Genomic DNA, 19,018 nt, shown 5'->3' on the forward strand with positions numbered 1-19,018 from the left:
ATTGTGGAATAGACGTGATGAAGGCGCGATAATGCTTCTTCGTTTCCTCTCACTCTCCCCCCCCCCCTCTATCAGCAGAAGGGGAACAACACTTCCCTTATAAATGCATAACACATATGGTAAAACACGATTTCAAAGCTATCTTGACTAAGAATGAAAATTTATGATTCAAAATAATTTCATTGAGTATAAAAATAGCAATTCTCAATATATTTTGCAGTGCAATAAATTTGGAAATAGACAGTAAAGGACACAGTGCGCATGCTGGCTAATATGAAATTATCTAGAATGTGAGAATGTTCCTTTGAATCTCGCTAATGAGCAATCTTGTCATTTCTCACCATCATGAAAACAACAATGGTTTCAGAGCGGAGACTTGGTTGGTTCACAACATAACACCACCAGCAGGCTAAGCGGGTCAGACCACAATCGTGTCGGTACCGCGGTGGTTCCGTCTAACAATGCCGTCTCGACTCACTCTTTCCATCCTGTTCCTACCATCCCCGCCCTGTCCGTGGCAGCCCACCCGTTCTATGCGCCACTCCAAGGCCACGCCCGTGTGCCGGCGGCGCCCCCCCTCTCCCCCGGCCGCGGGCCCCTCCCCCGGCCGCGGGCCCGCCCGTCGCGGGCTGCCCGGCCGCCAGAGGTTATATAGGAGAGGCAGCCGGCCCAGACTGACACTACCGTCCCCGAGTCAGTGTGCCGTGCAACGCCGGGAACAGAGCTGAGAGACAAGATGCGTGTGCTTGTGGCCATCGGAGTGCTGGCGCTCGGCGTTCCAGGTATGTGCTTGTGGCAGGGCTCTAATGTGACCTGACCTGACCTCACCTCAGGTGATCTGAGCTGAGCTAGCTCACATAAACACTCTGCTTGCGATTGCGTATCGGAGTGACTTATACTGGATACCCGGGATGGCTTTGTTCACATGTTCACATGTAACATGTAATCCATTGTTCACATGTAAATGAAATTTTGGCTTCCTTTATTGCTACTTACCTATCGTAAATTACTTCGAAATGCCAAAAAAGGCATTCATTGTCACCTATTACAGCATAGAGAATCATTGCTCATGGGCTATCAGCACTGTAAACACAATCCTGTGAAATACAAATTTTATTTTGGGATATCTTGATTTCAAAGAAAGCTTCGGTTTGTTGATGGAATGAAATCTCGTTCATCGGCCTACGAGCAGACAATACCTGGAGCTTCTTTGCGCCTAATCCAAGTAAATCAATACTCAGATATTTTCAAAAAATATCTGAATTTTATTTTTACGTTACAAGACTGTATATTTGCGGGATATTTTGTACAACGTAACAATTTAGATAGGTCTTCGCTTGTCTCAGTGCTATGAAAAGGAAATTACAGGACTTAAAATGGGTTGTTAGTTTTTTCTTCTGCGTTTGAGAGGAGGAAAATTTTTTTATGTTATCTGTGACCTTTTTTATGTAGATTCAGCATTCAGAACATCACGAACCGTGTCCAAATAAAGATTGAGTTTCAATGGTTAAAATATACATCATTTTTGTAATTCATTTTCAACATTGACTTTATTCAACGTTGACTTTATTAGCATCATTTCGAATGATGCTAAATAACCTTGAAATGAAAACTTTTTGTAGTCCCGATGTAAAAGTTCCATTTATACAGAGGTCATTTTCATGCAGTTTCCATGTCTATACAGGAACGTCATGAAAACGTTGTACATACTTCTGCATTTTCGTCAAAATTTCTTAGAACTACCTCCATCTATTTTAAATTTTGAGCCTTGTATGTATCGTTTTGCTTTGCTGTCACATATTCCGTTACCGAAGCGGATGTTTTATTTTCATTCAAGCAATACTTAAAACATTTTGAATCCTACCATACGGAGCCAAACATTTACTGAGCTAGAGCCTGGAACTCCTTGGATTTTCTCGTAACCCCGTTAAAAACGCCTTCTCACGCCGATTTCTATGACACCTCCCGGTCATCTTACAAATTGAGCCCCGTTCGAACGCTGAAATCGGTTCGGAGATGGTTGATAAATGCTGCGCGGTGAAACGATGTCAGCTGCGGACCGGCTGCGCTCGTTCGCTCGTCGCTGTTGGTCACGGTGACGGTCATAAACAGTAGCGGTGGATAGCGATACGGTCACTGACTCTATCCGGCTCAGATCAGGTCAATGGCACGCTTCTATCAGATTTCGGGTCATCGGCTAGTAGCTGACTTGATAAGGCTCATATCGGGTTAATTGCACGACCACTGACCAGTAATCACTGGTGCATTTAAAGGTCATGTCAGGTCTTACGAGGTCACAGTTTTTGGTTATTTCAGGTCACTGCGACGGCCACTGTTTCGGTTGTCAGGTCACCGTAGCACGCTGGCTCATAGCTGTGTCATTGACACTTGTCTGGACTTATTTCGTGTCTCTGGCCGATGCATGGTGAAAATCCTCAGCGCTTGGTAATCCTTTATGAACTAAGCAGTATGGAGAGCTGTGAGGGTCAACATACGTTAATTTATTTGTTATTTTGTATTAGTCTGCATTTCTAAATACGTGAAGAACCATTGACCTTTTCCTCGAAGAAAACCATTAATTTAGTCTGCATTTTATTGAGGCAATGACTTGCCTACCTCACATTTGTTTTAGTAGTCAACTTCCTGGAAATTTTGTCTATGAAAACAATTAGGTATTTTGAGACAGTGAATTGGTTTGTTCACTAGGACGTTCAATAACAAGTCCGTCAATCACATCAGCGCTGCTGGTGAGATAACATAATTTTATTGGTCACGAAGTCATAAAAGCTAAGTGGCTTGTTACGCCCACTACATTCTTGCCAGAAACGAAAATCTTGTGTCGGCATGCATGTTATCGTTTATGTAACTGCAATTTTCCTAGTGCTTCCATGCAATCTGTCTAAAATCAGAAGTCGTTCAATCTGTTCCAAATCAACGAACCGCGTCTGTTCGTATCACACTCTCATCATGGCCGAGTTCTATTCGTACTAACCGTCAGTCTGTGGTGGGCTTAGTCAATCACCACATCTAGCCAGACACGCTACAATGACCCAACGGCACTCGACTGTGACCGAGCCACGCTTGTCGATAAACCAGCGATGCGTGGCTCTGACCCGGTGGCGCGTGCTTGTGACCCAGCAGCGCGTGTCGGTGACCTGGTGACCCGTGTCAGTAAGACGGTGCCCGCTCCGCCGTCACTTCTGACCGAGTAAGCGGCAAACTGTGGCCAAGTGTCGCGACCTGGCTCGTAATGTCAGCCTGATGGAGGGAAGTGAAGGGAGGTCTTTACTCTGGCCGGTCGGACAGTCCCGTGTTGAGAAACACTGCCTGGCCTCAGGCGAAGGTGCAACCAGCACCGCCGACCGGCGCCGGCCGGCGAGGTGTTGCGTATTGGTGTCGTGTGATCCTCGACGGTGTCCGAGAGTGTCCACTTGTCCAGCGGTCGCGGGGGTCCAGTCCAGTCGCGGGGGCCCACCGCCGACAGCCCTGTCGGCCAGTGAAAGTCCCTCAGCTGACCTCGGGACCGAGACATTTTAATTTGCGACACCTTGATCGCTTCCGGTCGGAGCGCCGTCTCGCGTGGGCCAGCTCGCGCAATCTTCGGTAGCGGTCGGGCTCATTCGACATCGCTGGCCCCGCTTCGATTACCCGGCCTCGCTCGCCGAAATGCAGCGCTGGCTGTTTCCAAATATCCGCCTCCACCCTGTGACAAGTAACAATGAATGGCCACTGACCACTGGCATCAGTAGGGCGAGGCCGAGCACGTAGCGGCGCACTGACGCCTCAGGGCGCGCCTCCAGATGGGGTGGAGGGACCGGAGGCTGGCGGCAGCCTTGAGGATGGTGAGAGGACGCCCCTCACCCAGGTGCGTGGGACACGCCCCAGCCCTGGGGGTGGTCTGTGGCCATCTGGCCGTCCCTGCAGGCCAGACTGGGCGGAGAGGGTGTCGCGGCACCAGCTATCACTTTGACCGCAGGCGGATCGCCCACGACCGCAGCCTTGAGGCTGCATGCGTGATGAGGTGGAGAGTGGGGATGTCGAACCGCTGGATCAGCCGGTGAACGGGGACAGTTTGTAGACTGATGTATGCATGGACAGGAGAGAGTGATTTGCGGTCAGAGCAGACTGCTTTTGCAGTGATGCAGGTCCACTTCTGGTGAAATCGTACACCAGGAATATATTCACAATATTCTGGACGGAACGATCAGTTCTTATCACAGATTGTTCGAGACGAGGAGAAGTGGACTTTCCATTTCAGAGCCAATTCTTCAAGCGCTAAGAAATATGTCGCCTATATTTCACAACATGACATTTTCCTCTTGCCGAATCGCCAGATGGATGGATAGCGCTGTCCTCCGGAGTGCGAATGCCCTCTTGCCTCACAACTTTATATCGGTGATCTTCGTCACGTGCTTCTCAGGTGCGCCCGCGCCTCTGAGGCCAATCTGAGAGCAGCCCCGGGTCCATCCATTGCCTCAGCTGACCGGTTGCGTAAGGCGGCGCAGCTCGTTTGGGTCTAACGGCCACTCCCGTTTTTGCCGTCGCCGTCGCTGTGGCTGGCCGATTGGTCCATCGCTCGCCCCTGCCTCCTGCGCCGGCGAGCCCTGGGGCGCCGGAACGCCCGGTCCCTCCCGACCACTGGGGTCATGTTTACGCATTAGGTGACTGCCTGCACAAGACTGGCGCAGCGGGCCGCCGTCGTCTTAGGGAGCCAACTTTCTCCTGGGCGGCTGTGCACGGTGAAAGGAGCGGGCGGCGCCGGTTAGGCTCGTGCAGCGCTGGTGGGGCGCGACCGAGGGACCCGGTGAGGGGAGCACCGCCGTCCGCTGGAGATTTGGTTCAGTCAGCCCCGCGGAGCGAGCCGGCAGATGCGGGGAGAAGTGAGACGGCCGAGGGAAGTAAGCCGTGTGAGTGCTCATCGAAGCCGAACGGGAACATCCACCGGAGATGTGGTGCCTCGCGCTGCACTGCACATGCTGGAGATAACCGTGTTCGTTAGTAGCACACTGAGACTAGGACACCAAGACAGGTGCTCGGTGTGTGACTCACGGAATGGGAATTTATGTGGCTTCGTGTATGAGTGGGTAATCAGGCATGACGCAGTCGGTTGAGTTACGACGGAAATTACCAATGGGTCTCATCACCGTGTTTTGGAGATCAGATGAGCGATACATGACTCATGGCTAACCTGGAACGCTCAGATCAGCTGATAGGAAGACGGGTTATTGAGCACTTTCACTAAACCGGCGCATCCTCACGACTGTTTTTCCGAAACGATCTCCGACGCTTCACGATTTTATGAAGAATGGAACATCGATCTCCGAGAGAAAAATAACCATATTTGTCCAAGGATGTCGAAAACGCACGATCCTGATCCAAAACATATGTATCCATCATTGTATGCAAGGTTTTTTCTACTCATGTTTTGAAATTGACGTTGTTAGCTGCTGGGGACTGTCTGCTGAGCACCAGCATGCACAGAATTACATGATCATTGACCGCGTAAAGCGAGCACGACGGTAACTCAATGACCCTCAGTTCGGTGCCAAAACACACGTGTAACCAGCATAGTTGGACACGACAGACCATTCAAACGTGTAGTTCGTTCCCAGCTATGACCCAGTGTTCCATGAGTCGGTCATCTGGCTTGTGCAACATCTTATTTTCCACAGCGACCTGTAGAGATCTAATCTTATTTTAATTTGGGTCATTATCTTCCTCCAATCTTAAGCAGCACAGGAAGGCATAGAAAGAGAAGGGACGCTTGAAGCGGCATGGCGATAAACGTTTTTTTTTGTGCTTGGTGTGCTGCAGAATTTCGTGTTGAATGCAAAGCGACTGATGCAATATCATTGCACTGGCAGCAGTTTCTAATCATGATGCAGCGCTATTGTTATCTAAATTTAAATTCTGCATTCTTCTTAAACGTTTCACAACGTTCTGTATGCAATTTGATTTTATGCACGCTCCCGCCAGTGCCACTGTGTGAAACTGTCTCAGTGTGGCCTAACGATCGTTGACAGTTCAGCTCCCTAAACGCAAATGTGCTTTTGCCTTTCGGGATGTATGTCTAAAATTGATTAGTCTAAATTGTCCAAAACTGATCAGCCTAAATTGTCCAAAATTGATCAGCCTAAATTGTCCAAAATTGTCTCACCTTTTGTGCACTCTTGGAAAGAGCTGGGTGGTTTGCGCAGGGCTGAGTTCTCTCTGCACACCAGTACATAGCTGCCCATGAGGACCATCTCCCCGACAACCAGTTTGGTTGGCTGGATTGTTATAGAATAAGCCGCCCACTTTTGCATGGCTTCCAGTTGGAGACCACAGCTGCTTAAGAAGGGCTTTTCTCGTGACTCTTATCGCCGAGACTCGTTAAATATCTAGGATGTAACGTCAACCGCCCTGCACCCGTTAGGGGAGAATTTTAGCATAACGCTTGCCAGAAGCTTATCGGGAGATGAATTTCAATGCATCAAACCGTACAAAAAAAGCGATTAGTTTATATCCGATAATGTAACGGCAGTCGCATAAATAAATGACTGCGTCTCTTTTTGAGGCTTCGCATTCCAAGAGCTTTTCCCGAATTCTTAAAAAGCGTCTCTACTGCTAGCTCTCGCCCTATAATAGTCATTCTTTCTTATGATAATGGGGGCGTGACCAAATTAATATCCAGCACGCAAACGTTTCCGCACGCTGCACGCTAGTGCGTGCTGGAAAGTAAGTGCACCAGCCATTCTCGTCACAATTGGCAACACTTGCCGGTCATTCCGATATGCATAAAAGCTCTTTCATTCTTTTAGAAAATTCATGGCTCATGCCCGCATCGACATGTGAGATTTTGATTGCTGGTTTAACCCGGCCGGGCCCGGGGGGTAATCCCAACCACCGCAGCCCGGGGGGGGGGGGCGTTTTTCGCCCCCCCCTGTCTAACTCCGTAAATAAGGGAGCTACGGAAACAAAAGCGATACCAAACGAAAGGTCCTTACGAGACGATTCTAAAGCACCTAAAATTTTTGACCTCAGGTCAATTTTCAAGGTCAGAGGTCAAGGTCAAAGGCAAAAACCGGCACATGTGTAGTGATCTCAAAGTAAGCCTTCTAGAGGACGGCAGGCGGCATCAAACCGGCAAAATTGGGTGTCAAACGAAAGAAGAGAATCTGAGGATTCCGAACATGTGCTCAAAATCAAAGGTCAAGGTCAAGGTCACGCTCAAAATTGACCTCAAACTTGGCACTTTTTCGCACATCTTGCGTGCTAACTTTCAAGAAGTTTTAAAATGTTTTGAGGCTTATCAGTTCCCTATTTGTGGTTCCTCTTACGATACAAGGCTGCTCAAAGGTCAAGGTCACTGAAGAGTATCCCTGCTAGAGGCTATTTCACTAATTCAAGTTAGTACTAATAAATAAGACAATTTTGCCATCCGGAAGCTCTAAATGAAGGCTTAGAGGAAAATAGATGCCAGATTCGTGATCAGCGGGTACAAATCCATCATAAACGACCTTTCATGTGTCAAGGTCAACCAGAGGTCATTCGAGGTCACATGAGGTCAACATAAAACTTGACCTTTTCCGAACAAAATATATATCATTCGACGCGGCTTGACAAGGCGAATGCGATGGTACCACTGCCGTAGCTCTAGGACCATTTTTGTCGAAGTTATTTGCGAAAAACTAAAACCACATTTCGGGGTCGTTGACCTGACCTCTGACCTCAGGTCACCAAAACTATTTTTCTATTTTTCTCTAGGCCAAACGCTACACAACCGTGCTCGTAATTTGTCTTTATCTCTAAAACTCTATTTTTAGCAGCTATTTGAAATTTGCGTCTGTGACGCCGAAGTTTGCCGTGCAGGGGTCTAGAAAAATGGACCTTGTGACGTCATCAAGGGGGCTAGGTCCAAATTTTTTACTTCAGAAGATGTCAAATTGATGGGAGAAAAGGTACTGAAAGTTTCGCTTTCCTATCCCTAAGCGTTCGGGAGCTATCGCAAATATTCGCCAGGGGGGGCGAAAAACGCCCCCCCCCCGGGCCCGCGAGGGTTAATATATTCCTGCCCGGGGCCGGGATGATTCAATAAATGTCACCGAGGTTTTTTAGCGAAAACTCCGAGGGCCGTTAGGCCCGAGGTGCTTTTCGCTAAAAAAGCGAGGTGACATTTATTGAATTCCCGGCCTTAGGGCTGGAAGGTGTTTCCCATACCTGCCAAAAAGCTCACAACTATAATTGATAGTGACGTCAGCAGCCGTGTGGTTCAACGCGTTTAACCACACCCCTTGAACCACACGGCTGGCAATATTAAAGCACTGCATTAAACTTTGAAAAGTGTGGTACAGTGCACGTGCCTTTAAAATGCCTGGATGTCTCGATTTAATCATGCAATGTAGCAGGTATGGGAAAATCAGTTATTTGTATAATTAGTTAGCCTTATATGTAGTTTTGCTACCATGTCTGCATCGAAGTTAACGAGATCAAATTGCCACTCGAGCATTAAATGATGGCATACCCATTACCTTTGTGAGTTGTGACGATGCATGGCCAGGATTCGGCCTTTGTCAGCGAGCTACCTCGCTATGTTATCAATTGGGGCAGGCACCATAACATGACAGTATGAGTACACATTTCAAGGGCATCGTTCGTCGTTTTGACACAGTACGGGTCGGCGCACGCATTGTTCGCCTACCTACGGGGATGAACTGCTTCATCAAACATTACCGTGACAGTAATGATCCGCATATCGACTAATGTCAGCCATTGAGTTTAGCGGATGTGGCGCAATGCAGGCTGAAAACTGGGAAATAATGTAGGCGGTGCTCTTATGTAATCGAGACAACGTGCCAACGCATATAGGGCATGTCATAGTACCACAGCAGCAATCAAAGGTTTTAGATATCGGCATTAGTGAATGCACGCAACTATGCACGTTGCCATCAGCTTCAGCGCCACACCTTCTTGTCATCTCGCCTACCACCACAAGTGACACGTTGTCTAACCGATACTCTCCTCTTTCAGCTCTGGGTCAGGCGGGTTTCGAGTGCCCGGACCAGCTGCCGGGCTTCTTCCCCCACGATGTCAGCTGTGACAAGTACTGGGCGTGCGAAGAGGGCGTCGCCACGCTGAAGACCTGCGGCAACGGACTGGCCTTCGACGACACCGACCCCAACTACGAGAAGGAGAACTGCGACTACCTGCACAACGTCCAGTGCGGGCAGCGTACCGAGCTCGGTGAGTCAACAGGATGGCCGGGAGGGTGGCGAAGTCGTCTTCGCGGGAATGGAATGGAGAGCCTCGGTCAGGTAGCTACTGAGTGCAATGCGTCAGTGATGTGGCCAATGCCTTTGAGAAGTTTGATGAATTAGATAACCTGGCTGAGAAGTTTCCTTCCAAAAACGGCGGAGCGCCGCCGTTTTTGGTACACCTTATCGTACATCAATTTTACACATGTTGTGAAAATTTCAGACCAAGGTCATCCAAGGTCAGGTCACCAGGTCACTTGAAGTGACATCACCTCATAAAAAGTTTCAATGTCTGTCATAGCTACACCGAGTGACCGATCGCTTTGAAACTTTCAGCGATTGCTAAGAGCAATAGCATGTACAAAATGTATATCTCAGAATTTTGATATCGATGACCTAAGGTCAGGTCAATTTTGCGACCTCCCCATTATAAGTCAATGGGAGAAAATTGAAATGCGCCTCTTTTGGACAAAAGACATTATAAACACTCCCAAACACCGAATTACAAGTGGTTCAGACACACTGAACATGAAAATGGTGTCAGTGACCCTTGTTTATGCCCTGAGGTCATCTTAGGTCACGAATGGTATCTAACAGTTTTTCGCAAATAACTTTTGATAGAGGCATGCTAGAGCGATGAAAACGCCTTAGATGTGTTCAGCTTGACGATACGGATCGACTGATATGCAACATGACCCTTTCCGGTCAGGTCATGACCTTGACCTGAGGTCAAATTTTCAAGTTGACCTTTCAAGGTCAACTTATAGTTCATTCGATGCGTCTTGACGAGAGGAACACAATGCCGGTAAAAGTAAGCTCGTACAAGGCTTGAGTCAATAGTTATTGCAGAAAAACTGTTTCCGAAAAAAATCGGCTATTTTTGCAATTTTTGCCCCTGCAGGCAAAACCGTTGACGTTAGGTCAAATCTGAGAGAATTACTCAGAAAGGGCTTTAATAGGGCTATCGAATGCTCTTTTCCGCGGCGCTGTAACTCTATTGGTTCTCGAGTTATGCATTGGCTTCTTGGAAATTTTCGACATTCGACCTGGAAATCGGCGAAATTTTGCCTTCAATGACCTCTGGTGACCTGACCTTTGACCTGACCAAAAAATTGACCGAAGTGATTTCGTCATTATTTTTGACGCTCTTTCGAACGCCGCCTTCCGCGTATCGCTACGTGGCCCAGGAGCCGAGTTACAAGGGGGGGGGGGTGTTCAAACACCCCCCCCCCAGCAGGGCGTGGAAATCCAGGACCCCCAGCCGGGCGCGGGTTAATCACCGAACATCTCTTTGTCCGCAGAGCCTCCGATCTCCTCGCCCAACTGCCCGCGCCAGTACGGTATCTTCGCCGACGAGGCCAACTGCAACACGTTCTGGTCGTGCTGGGCTGGCGAGGCCAACAAGTACGAGTGCCCCCCGGGCCTGGCCTACGACTCGGAGCAGCGCGTCTGCGTCTGGGCCGATCAGGTCGCCGCCTGCAAGAAGTCCGGTAAGTGTGATGGTGGAGGGACAAGAGAGGGACATTTAGGCGTTGGGCTGTAACGTAGCGTGACAGTTTTGCCAGTGATGTTATGGGACTACAGCTTCAAGGTAGAAGACCTCAGGGATAATGGAATGAACGGAATGTTTAGATTTGTATTTTGACATCGTCTTTTTAGGTCTTACGTGTATTTTGGAAAACGGTAGTCATGTCCTCAGGTATTCGTTCAATACGTCATTCGCTTGGTGAACCACCATTGATTTTTCTCTCGGTGTCGCTTTACAGAGAAGGAGGGTGACTTCCAGTGCCCGGCTGAGGGCAACGGTCTGGGCACCTACTCGCTGTACGCCCACCAGGAGGACTGCAGGCTCTACTACGTGTGCATGGGTGGCGCACCCCGCGAGTACGGATGCCCGCTCGGCACCGTCTTCAAGATCGGAGACCTGGACGGCAGCGGCCAGTGCGCCGACCCCGCTGACGTGCCCGGCTGGTGAGTGGCCCCTGACCTGACACCCGTGAGTCGACAGAGCTGACCGCACCGGCGGCACCTTCGTGATCTCAGGCCGTCTCAAGAGGCAGTAATCGGATTGTCTGGCTCCAGCGGAGGATTGGCGTGGAAACAGCCAACTGGACGCAGATTTTCTGAAGCTATCCACTGCACGATGCCTGCTGCATTACATAATTGTCCTGTGCGCAACCCTGCACGGCATATACCGATTATCTCTGACGATCCTCGCCTTGCTGAAAAGCTAGCAGCACTTTACCTGAACTTGCAAATCAGCGCGCATGGAAACTCGCCTGTTTGTGTTTGTTTTAGTGCACCCTTAGATAAAACATATATTTTGTAACACTTTCCACTGTAACATTTTCATTTGTTCATCACATTCCTTTTTAACAATGCTATCGAGTTTATATTTTTCGACATAGCTACCCCAATAAGGCAAACTATGCATGCTAAGGTTCTTGAGCGTTAGGCATGTGCACGATCCATATCCTTGACAACTGTTTTAATTGTCCCGTACTTGTCCATTAATGTATTCATAATTCATCTGTACATATTTTCTCGCATACCATCGACCGATGTCTTTAATCATGTTCTCAATTCTTTCTTCTTTTATCAGTAAACGCCGTCTGAGCGCTTTACTAACAAACACCGTTCTACTTTCTATCTGTTTCTTGTTTTCGCCTTCGGCTTACTGAAGCCTGCGGCTTTCTGTATGACCGTGGCTCTGTCAACCTTGCATGAAGCACGCGCTATGCGCCATCCACCTGTGTGCCTCTCTAACTTGTCCGGACCTCTCGCTTGGCGCTCGCCTCCCCCAGTGAGGAATACTACGGCGACCTCGACGTCAAGGAGCTGGCGATGCGTGCGCTGGGCGGCGGCAGCGGCACCTCTGGACGTGTCTCCAAGCAGCTGGAGCCCGAGGTGGAGCGCTCGTCGGCGCTCGAGCTGAGCCGCAACATCCAGTGATGGCCCGAACAGGGCGCCCCTGTGACCGTGGTACGACGCCTCGAGCGGCAGCGCGATGCGATGAGGGAACGCCGTGCTAGGAGGAACGCGGAGCTGTCATGACGACTTGACGTCTTTGATAGGACAGTGCGCTTGCTTGAGCTGCTGATGTGTAGCCTGTTTAAATCAGCATGTCTAAAAGTGAAGTGGGGACGGCGACATTCCTTGTTTGAGCACCGTCATTGCATGTTGCGAGTTTGTGGCAAAAATATTTATTTTGATTTCCAGTTAATTCTACTGAAGTACTGAGAGTACAAAAGCTAAGGCTCAGCTAAATACGGTTGTTGCAACTTGCAGACAATTTAGTCTAGCGTCATTGTTTACGCTCAAAACATGGACACTCGAGAATGTATGACAGCAAGAACATTGAGTTGCATCTCGTTGAGGGAAATCTCAAGGGGATATTTAGTTAAGCGATTCAAAGGCATACATCTCGCAGCAGTATAGGTATTACAGAAATCATGCGAGGCGTCATCTGACACATTGCTGACCAAGAGCATCGTCTTTGCTGATAAAAACACTGATAAAAAACGGTTGCATTTCCTCCCACAGAATCTGTTTCCACACATCCGCTGACCAAGTGTCTCTTCTGTTTTCAGTGAGGAGTACTATGGTGACGTGGACATCAGGGCTCTGAGAGCACTCGGGTTCTAAGCATGGACGGGAGCGAGCGAAGACGACGCGTGGATATGCTGCGTGTGTCTGTGTGTCTGCGCGTGCTGGCCGGGACGGCTGTGAGCGAACACTTTCCGTGAGGGTGCCGCCGCGCCTCCTGCGCCACCTGAGTGATTGAAGAGGGGGAGAGTATGCTGCCCTGCGCTACCCCGAGTGTTTGATGAGATGAGGATGTGCCAGTGCCAGTGTGCCGATGTGGTGAGAGCAGGGTCGGCAGTGGTGTCATTTTATCCGTCACCGATCCGCGCTCTTGCGCGTTCGGTGAGAAAATTGAATGTCGTTAGGCTGCTCAGAGGAAAGGATTGGTGTAAAATGGACGATCTGTGTTCATAGTATGTCATCTGAAAACAGAAGTTGTAGACAGCTGGTGTACTTGTTCAAGAATGTGTCAATCTTTTCGTCAAAACAAGAAAAACATGGATTTAGAGTGTAAGCAAAGTATGCATACGTTTTGCGTCTTGTTTCCCAACAAGTGAGCAGGCTGTCCAAATATTTTGCTCTGCGATGGTCTGGCTACCGCTTTCCGAACAGTGTCTGTGCATCGTAATAAGTTATGACTGTAAAAATGACCGACATCGATGCAATATTGAGTACATGTCTTTTTTACAACGAATGTAAGCACGTCCTGTGTATGAGCTATGGCTTGTTTCTTATCGTTACTTTTACAATGTATATCTGTCACGATTACAGATACACTGATGAAATTTGATTTGTAACAACAGACTTCAATACATGATAGGAGTCAACAACGTTTTTTTGGAAACAACTGGACAAAAGATGTCGGCGGGCTTTCAAAGATCAGCCGATGACACGAATATGAGAATGGTGGGGCCATATATGGAGCATAATTGTTATACAATTTGCATTGATTGTTGGGTTAGAAGAAAAGGAAAAAGAGAATTCCATTTATCAAGTATGAGAGTAGTGAGACCATATGGAGCATAATTGTTATACAGTTTGCATTGATTGTTGGGTAAGAGGAAAAGCAAAAAGATGATTCCATTTATCAAGAGCTAGGGTTATTGAGATCAGTTGCCTTACCAAAAATATACAGACTGGCTTTACATATTAAAATATTTGTGAAAGCTTTGCTGAAAGTTAACCCGGCAGGCGGTGGGCCTACCAGCCACCTTCCACGCGGTGGGGGGGGGGGGCAATTTTTTGCCCCCCCCCCCGTATCTCCGAAACTGCTGGACGGATCCGGAAAATTCAAACGGCGTTCGATAGCCCTGTCAAATTTGTCGAGGGAAACCAAATTTCATTGACCTCGGGGTCACCGATGACGTCACAGGTCAGGTCAAAGATAAAATGTTTCACCGTTCACAGGGCTTCTAGGGAAAGCGCTATAACACCGAGTAAAACGCATTATGTCGAAAATCAGCGATAAGGCGTCAGTTGTCTAGTACATATGTTGCTATTAGAGGTCACTGGTCATACCAGGTCAGGTCACAGGTCAGGTCACCAAAGGTCACCAAGGGTCACCACATGAGCCCAACTTTACTAAGGTTATGTGATGCATGTTTTATGGCCAGTTTTTCATTTCCAACTCAATGGTGTTGGTTATAAGCCCATCAGGTACGGTTTAGGTCACTTTCTGGTGGAGGTCAGGTCAAGGTCAGGTCAAAAAAGGTCAAATTTCAAAGTTGATATTTTTGCATAAAATGGGTATCGATTCGATGCAGCTCGTCATGGGGAGTCTAATGGTGGTCTTTGTTTTGCGCTACGAGGTCTAGAATTGCTAAAAATTGAGTTTGAAAATTTGACGTCATCAATTTTGAACAGTTTTTTCGCTATAACTTGGCCAAAAAACGAGGTATCGATCTCAAATTTGGTATGTAGATAGAAGGCGGTAGGGACTATCACATATATTCCGGTTTTTTCGAAATTCAAAAAAAATTTGGATTTTTTGGCTATTATATTCAAAAAATCTATTTTTTGATTTTTGGGGGTCAAAATCCAAAAAATTCGAAAAACCGAAATAGCAGTTTTGTAGCCCTTTTGATTTCACACCTTTTATGTCTAAAACATTTTTCTATATCTCTAAAGCTGTAGGCCTGACAGCTCTTCCCGCGAAACCTTTTTTGGGTCGAAAATGGCAAAAATGACGTCACTCTTACGTCATTAGCGGCCAACCTATCATAGCCTTTGGAAAAATTTTTGGTCACCATGTGCGCTAGCTGCTCCCGGGAGGGTACTGAAAGTTTGGTGACGATCGGCGCAGCGGTTCTCGAGATATATCGAAAAACGTAAAGGGGGGGCAAAAAAATGCCCCCCCCCCACCGCCTGGAAGGTTAAGAGCTGAAATTATTGCCACTTTTTCAAATATCCACACGTTCCCAAGCGGTTATTTTTTATTTGTCCAGTGTCAATAATTCAACTGAACTTGAATAGTAGTCATATGCATACATTTAAAATTTTGGATAACATTTTAGATATTCAAATTATATTACCTACATCGAGGTTTTGTGTTCAACTATGACATATATATGTAAACATGTAAAAAGCATGTTGAGAATAAAACATACCTACCTACAGCTGATCGAAGCAAATACAAGGCAGATGCGACCACAATGATTCGGAACATAATAAAGGCACGAATATTTTATGCAGCTCTTGAAAAACGATAAACATAGGATTGTGCTAAATGACCTACCAAAGCAACTACCTTTACTTATCAAGAATATCGATCCATGTCTGCAAAACAACAACGAATAACGAAAACATGTCTCTGGACCGTTTCAAAAAGATCTTGAGATGACTGTTTCGGCTGATTTGTAATGCTGATTACTATGCATTGCAACTACTGCTATACTCGGGATAAGATTCGCATTCGATCATGCATGCCAACTGCTTTCACTTATTACTGACATTTTTATAGATCCTAAGATAAGTTAAAGGTCGCCGTGCGAGAACAATGGCCAAGATATTCTGGTCGCATGTCATTATACCCGCAGCTATTACTTGCGGTCAATGCAGTCTGATAACGGATTCTGAAGGACGATTTCGATTTATTACAAAACTGCTTACCTATCATGTCGAAATGGAACGTCGTGTGGCTACCCGCGAAAGTAAGCAATTATCGATGCAATATTAATGCATGTCTGCACCCGCGCACCGACGGGGGTCTGCGCCAACTTAGAACCGCCGGTGGGGGGGGGGGGCGGTTGACCGCCCCCCCCTGAGATCTCGAAAACGAAGCAAGGTATAAGTTATAGCGACAAACGGTAAACGGCATGGGGTACGCACGGACAAGGACTACAATTTTTACCGAGGTCATTTTCAGGTCAGGTCAAAGATGACGTCACAGGGGTCAAAAAGTCAAAATGGCGGCGCTATAAATGAAGTTTTTTCTTCTTCTCGAATACCTTTCCAGGTAGCCAAGCTAGGAACAAACTAATGGCACCGTCGTGATCCTCTCGTCAATCCGCATTGATTGATATATGTGATGACCTAGAAAGGTCAAAGTCAAAGGTTGACCTCAGGTCATGTGACCTCGAGGTCATCATGTATACCATTCGATGCGCATTGACGAGCTGAACACAATGAGACCATCCGCGCGGTTGTGGTCATAGCGAGGTCACGTGACCGACCTGAACTCATGTGACCTCATTAGAAAACATCCGAGATATACGATATACGAGTGTTGAAACCTCTGGAGGATACTACGTCCTGTAAGTTTCATCTTTCTATAAAAGTTCCTCTGACCTCTGACACGGAGGGCGCTACGAAGCTGCGATATCTGAGGACCGTGCAGAGGTTCACTTATGACGTCATAGTTCAGTGGCTTTACCTGATCGGAAAATGTGGTTGGTGTCACAAGATCCGGCTTGAATCAAAAGTCAGGTGTGTACAGTTTTAGCTCTCTATCACCGGCGTGTTTGGAGCTATCGCGAAAAAACGTGGACTCGGCCGGCGGGGGTTGAAATATTTGTGGGAATATGATTGCTTAGCTGTTCGTCACTGTGAATCATATTCACATGAAAAATATATCACATTTGCGTCACAATCGGTCTCAGCTCCGTTAGTGACGTCGTTCCGGTGGCACTGCACCCGGCACCGATAGCAGCCGGCCCAGGATGCGCTGCTATCTGAGTTAGTCACTCATCTGGAGCTGGTTTCGGCAGTGTAGTGGGGCAGCTGGGTCGATCAGTGGGACGTTCTAGCCGGTGACGGGAATAAGAAGCTTAACAACATTGCTAGATACCTACCAGTGGACAGGACGAGTGGTGAGTAAGTTTTTTATAGCCTGCAATCCGCATCAAATAACAAAAAAAAAAACGGATATACCTATAATTCAGCTCGGCTATTCGACTATCGTCTCAATCATTCTTCTCGTAAACCATGTAACGCAATGGATAATATTTACCTGCATGCTTTCTGAAGACCATGTGATGAGAAATTAAAATTATGTCTTCCTCTTATTGTTATTTTGGTGATATTGGCAATGCCAATGACATTGCATCTGCCGTATCAATGACGCCTTCAATGAAGAGGGGGGGGGTGTGGCACCGCCGACTTTTGGTCCCACTCTTTCCATGCAACGCCCATAGGGATAATGTTAAAATGTCAAAATCAAAGGGGGGCACAGCGCCCCGGTGCCCCCTCTCGTTCCGCCGCCTATGCTAGGTAAAATACCTATGTACTGAAATGGCTGATGGTGAGTAACCTGGTATACCTACTGGTACATACTGTGTGCTTGCTTCGCTTACCGTACCTACATATATACGATCGTATTTCAGCTGCCAGCAGTTATTGGCTAATGATGATCTACATAATCCCAACTGACAATCTCGGCTGCTTGCTATTTGTCACAGATGAGTCTCGTGCTGCTTCTGCTGATCAGTGGTCAAATATTAGCCCATGCAACAGCGCAGACTACCGGGCTGGCCGCTGCTCCTCAAACAAACGCCACCATCGAAGTTACTTGCTCAGAGGGTCTGTACCGCTGCGGCGACGGACGGTGCTGCCACCTGGCCGAGTCTGGTGGGAGTCGGAAAGAAGCCCGGCCGACTACAGGTGGCGCCCTGATCGCCGGCGTTCTACTGGTGCTGCCGCTCTGCTGAACAACTGATGATTGAGTCGAGGAATTAGAAAAATAAAGACGTTTTTTTTTAGTAATCTGTATTTATACGAAAGATCAGCATCAAAAGATAAATGTCAAATTAACCCTCGCCGGCCGAGGGGAGGGGGGCGGGTGCCGCCCCCTCCCCCCATAGGGTTTTTTCGCGCTAGCTCCGAACACGCTGGCGATAAAGAGCTGAAACTTGGCATACCTGACCTTTGATTCAAGTCGGATCTTTTGACACCAATCACATTTTTGGGTCAGGTCAGGTCACTGACCTATCACGTCATAAGTGAACCTCTGCACGGTCTTCAGATGTCGCAACTTCGCAACGCCCTCACTGCCAGACGAAAGTCGAAATGTCACAGGGAAATGAAACTTGCAGGATCTAGTATCCATTATGAGTCTCACAACTTGTATATCTAGGATTTTTCCAAAGGTCATATGAGGCCAGGTCATTTTCGTGACCTCACCATTACCTATAAGTCAATGGGTAAAAAATGAAAACTGCTATTCTGGCGCCGGGAACGATCTCCAACTATGTCAAGCACAAAGACTCGTGATTTGATGCACTCTTTGCAAGGTTAGATGCGTCACTTTTGCAATATTGACCATGCGTGACGTCATTTATGACGTCATCAAGGTCATATAAGTTTTTCGTCAATAACTCCCGATCAAATTGAGCTAGCGAGTCGGGAAAGCCACCAATGGACTCAGGAAGACCTGCCGAATCGAATGATATGCGACATGACCTCTTTCGACCAACTTCGTGATCTGGGGGTGCTGACCTGACCTTGACCTGAGGTCAACACTCTAAGTTGACGTGACCCGAAAAAAGTATATCATTCGACGCGCCTGAGCGAGGCAAATCGCGGCTCTGCCGCCTTTTTTTCTGCAAAGTTATTCACCAAAAACTGAACCGTACCTTGGGGCACTTGACCTGACCTCAGAGGTCACCGGTTGACCTAGGACCTTAAAATCGAGTACCAATTTCTGCGTCTCAAACGGCGCACACGCTCGTTTTTTTCCGCGACGCGCTAGCTCCACCAGGGGCGAA

The 19,018-nt window shown here is 47.7% G+C and overlaps 1 protein-coding gene and 1 long non-coding RNA gene across 3 annotated transcripts; both read left to right on the forward strand.

Moving 5' to 3' along the window:
- The first annotated feature begins 537 nt into the window (after positions 1-537).
- On the forward strand, positions 538-13,645 carry LOC122393255 (protein obstructor-E-like). 2 transcript variants are annotated; one of them, XM_043389121.1, is made up of 6 exons: positions 538-782; positions 9,010-9,222; positions 10,535-10,723; positions 11,000-11,204; positions 12,038-12,215; positions 12,824-13,645. In XM_043389121.1, exons 1-5 carry the CDS (start codon positions 737-739, stop codon positions 12,183-12,185), a joined length of 801 nt encoding a protein of 266 aa, XP_043245056.1. In that variant the 5' UTR covers positions 538-736; the 3' UTR covers positions 12,186-12,215; positions 12,824-13,645. The 2 variants fall into 2 exon arrangements, with proteins under 2 accessions (XP_043245056.1, XP_043245057.1); XM_043389122.1 differs by lacking the exon at positions 12,038-12,215 and having other exon boundaries at positions 643-782.
- A 3,375-nt stretch (positions 13,646-17,020) lies between these two features.
- On the forward strand, positions 17,021-18,010 carry LOC122393258. Its single transcript, XR_006258666.1, has 2 exons — positions 17,021-17,125; positions 17,714-18,010. It is a non-coding gene; the product is annotated as an uncharacterized LOC122393258 (long non-coding RNA).
- Positions 18,011-19,018: the final 1,008 nt, after the last annotated feature.

Source organism: Amphibalanus amphitrite, unplaced genomic scaffold (genome assembly GCF_019059575.1).
Source record: "Amphibalanus amphitrite isolate SeventyFive unplaced genomic scaffold, NRLGWU_Aamphi_draft 000526F_arrow, whole genome shotgun sequence".
NCBI classification, from domain to species: domain Eukaryota; kingdom Metazoa; phylum Arthropoda; class Thecostraca; order Balanomorpha; family Balanidae; genus Amphibalanus; species Amphibalanus amphitrite.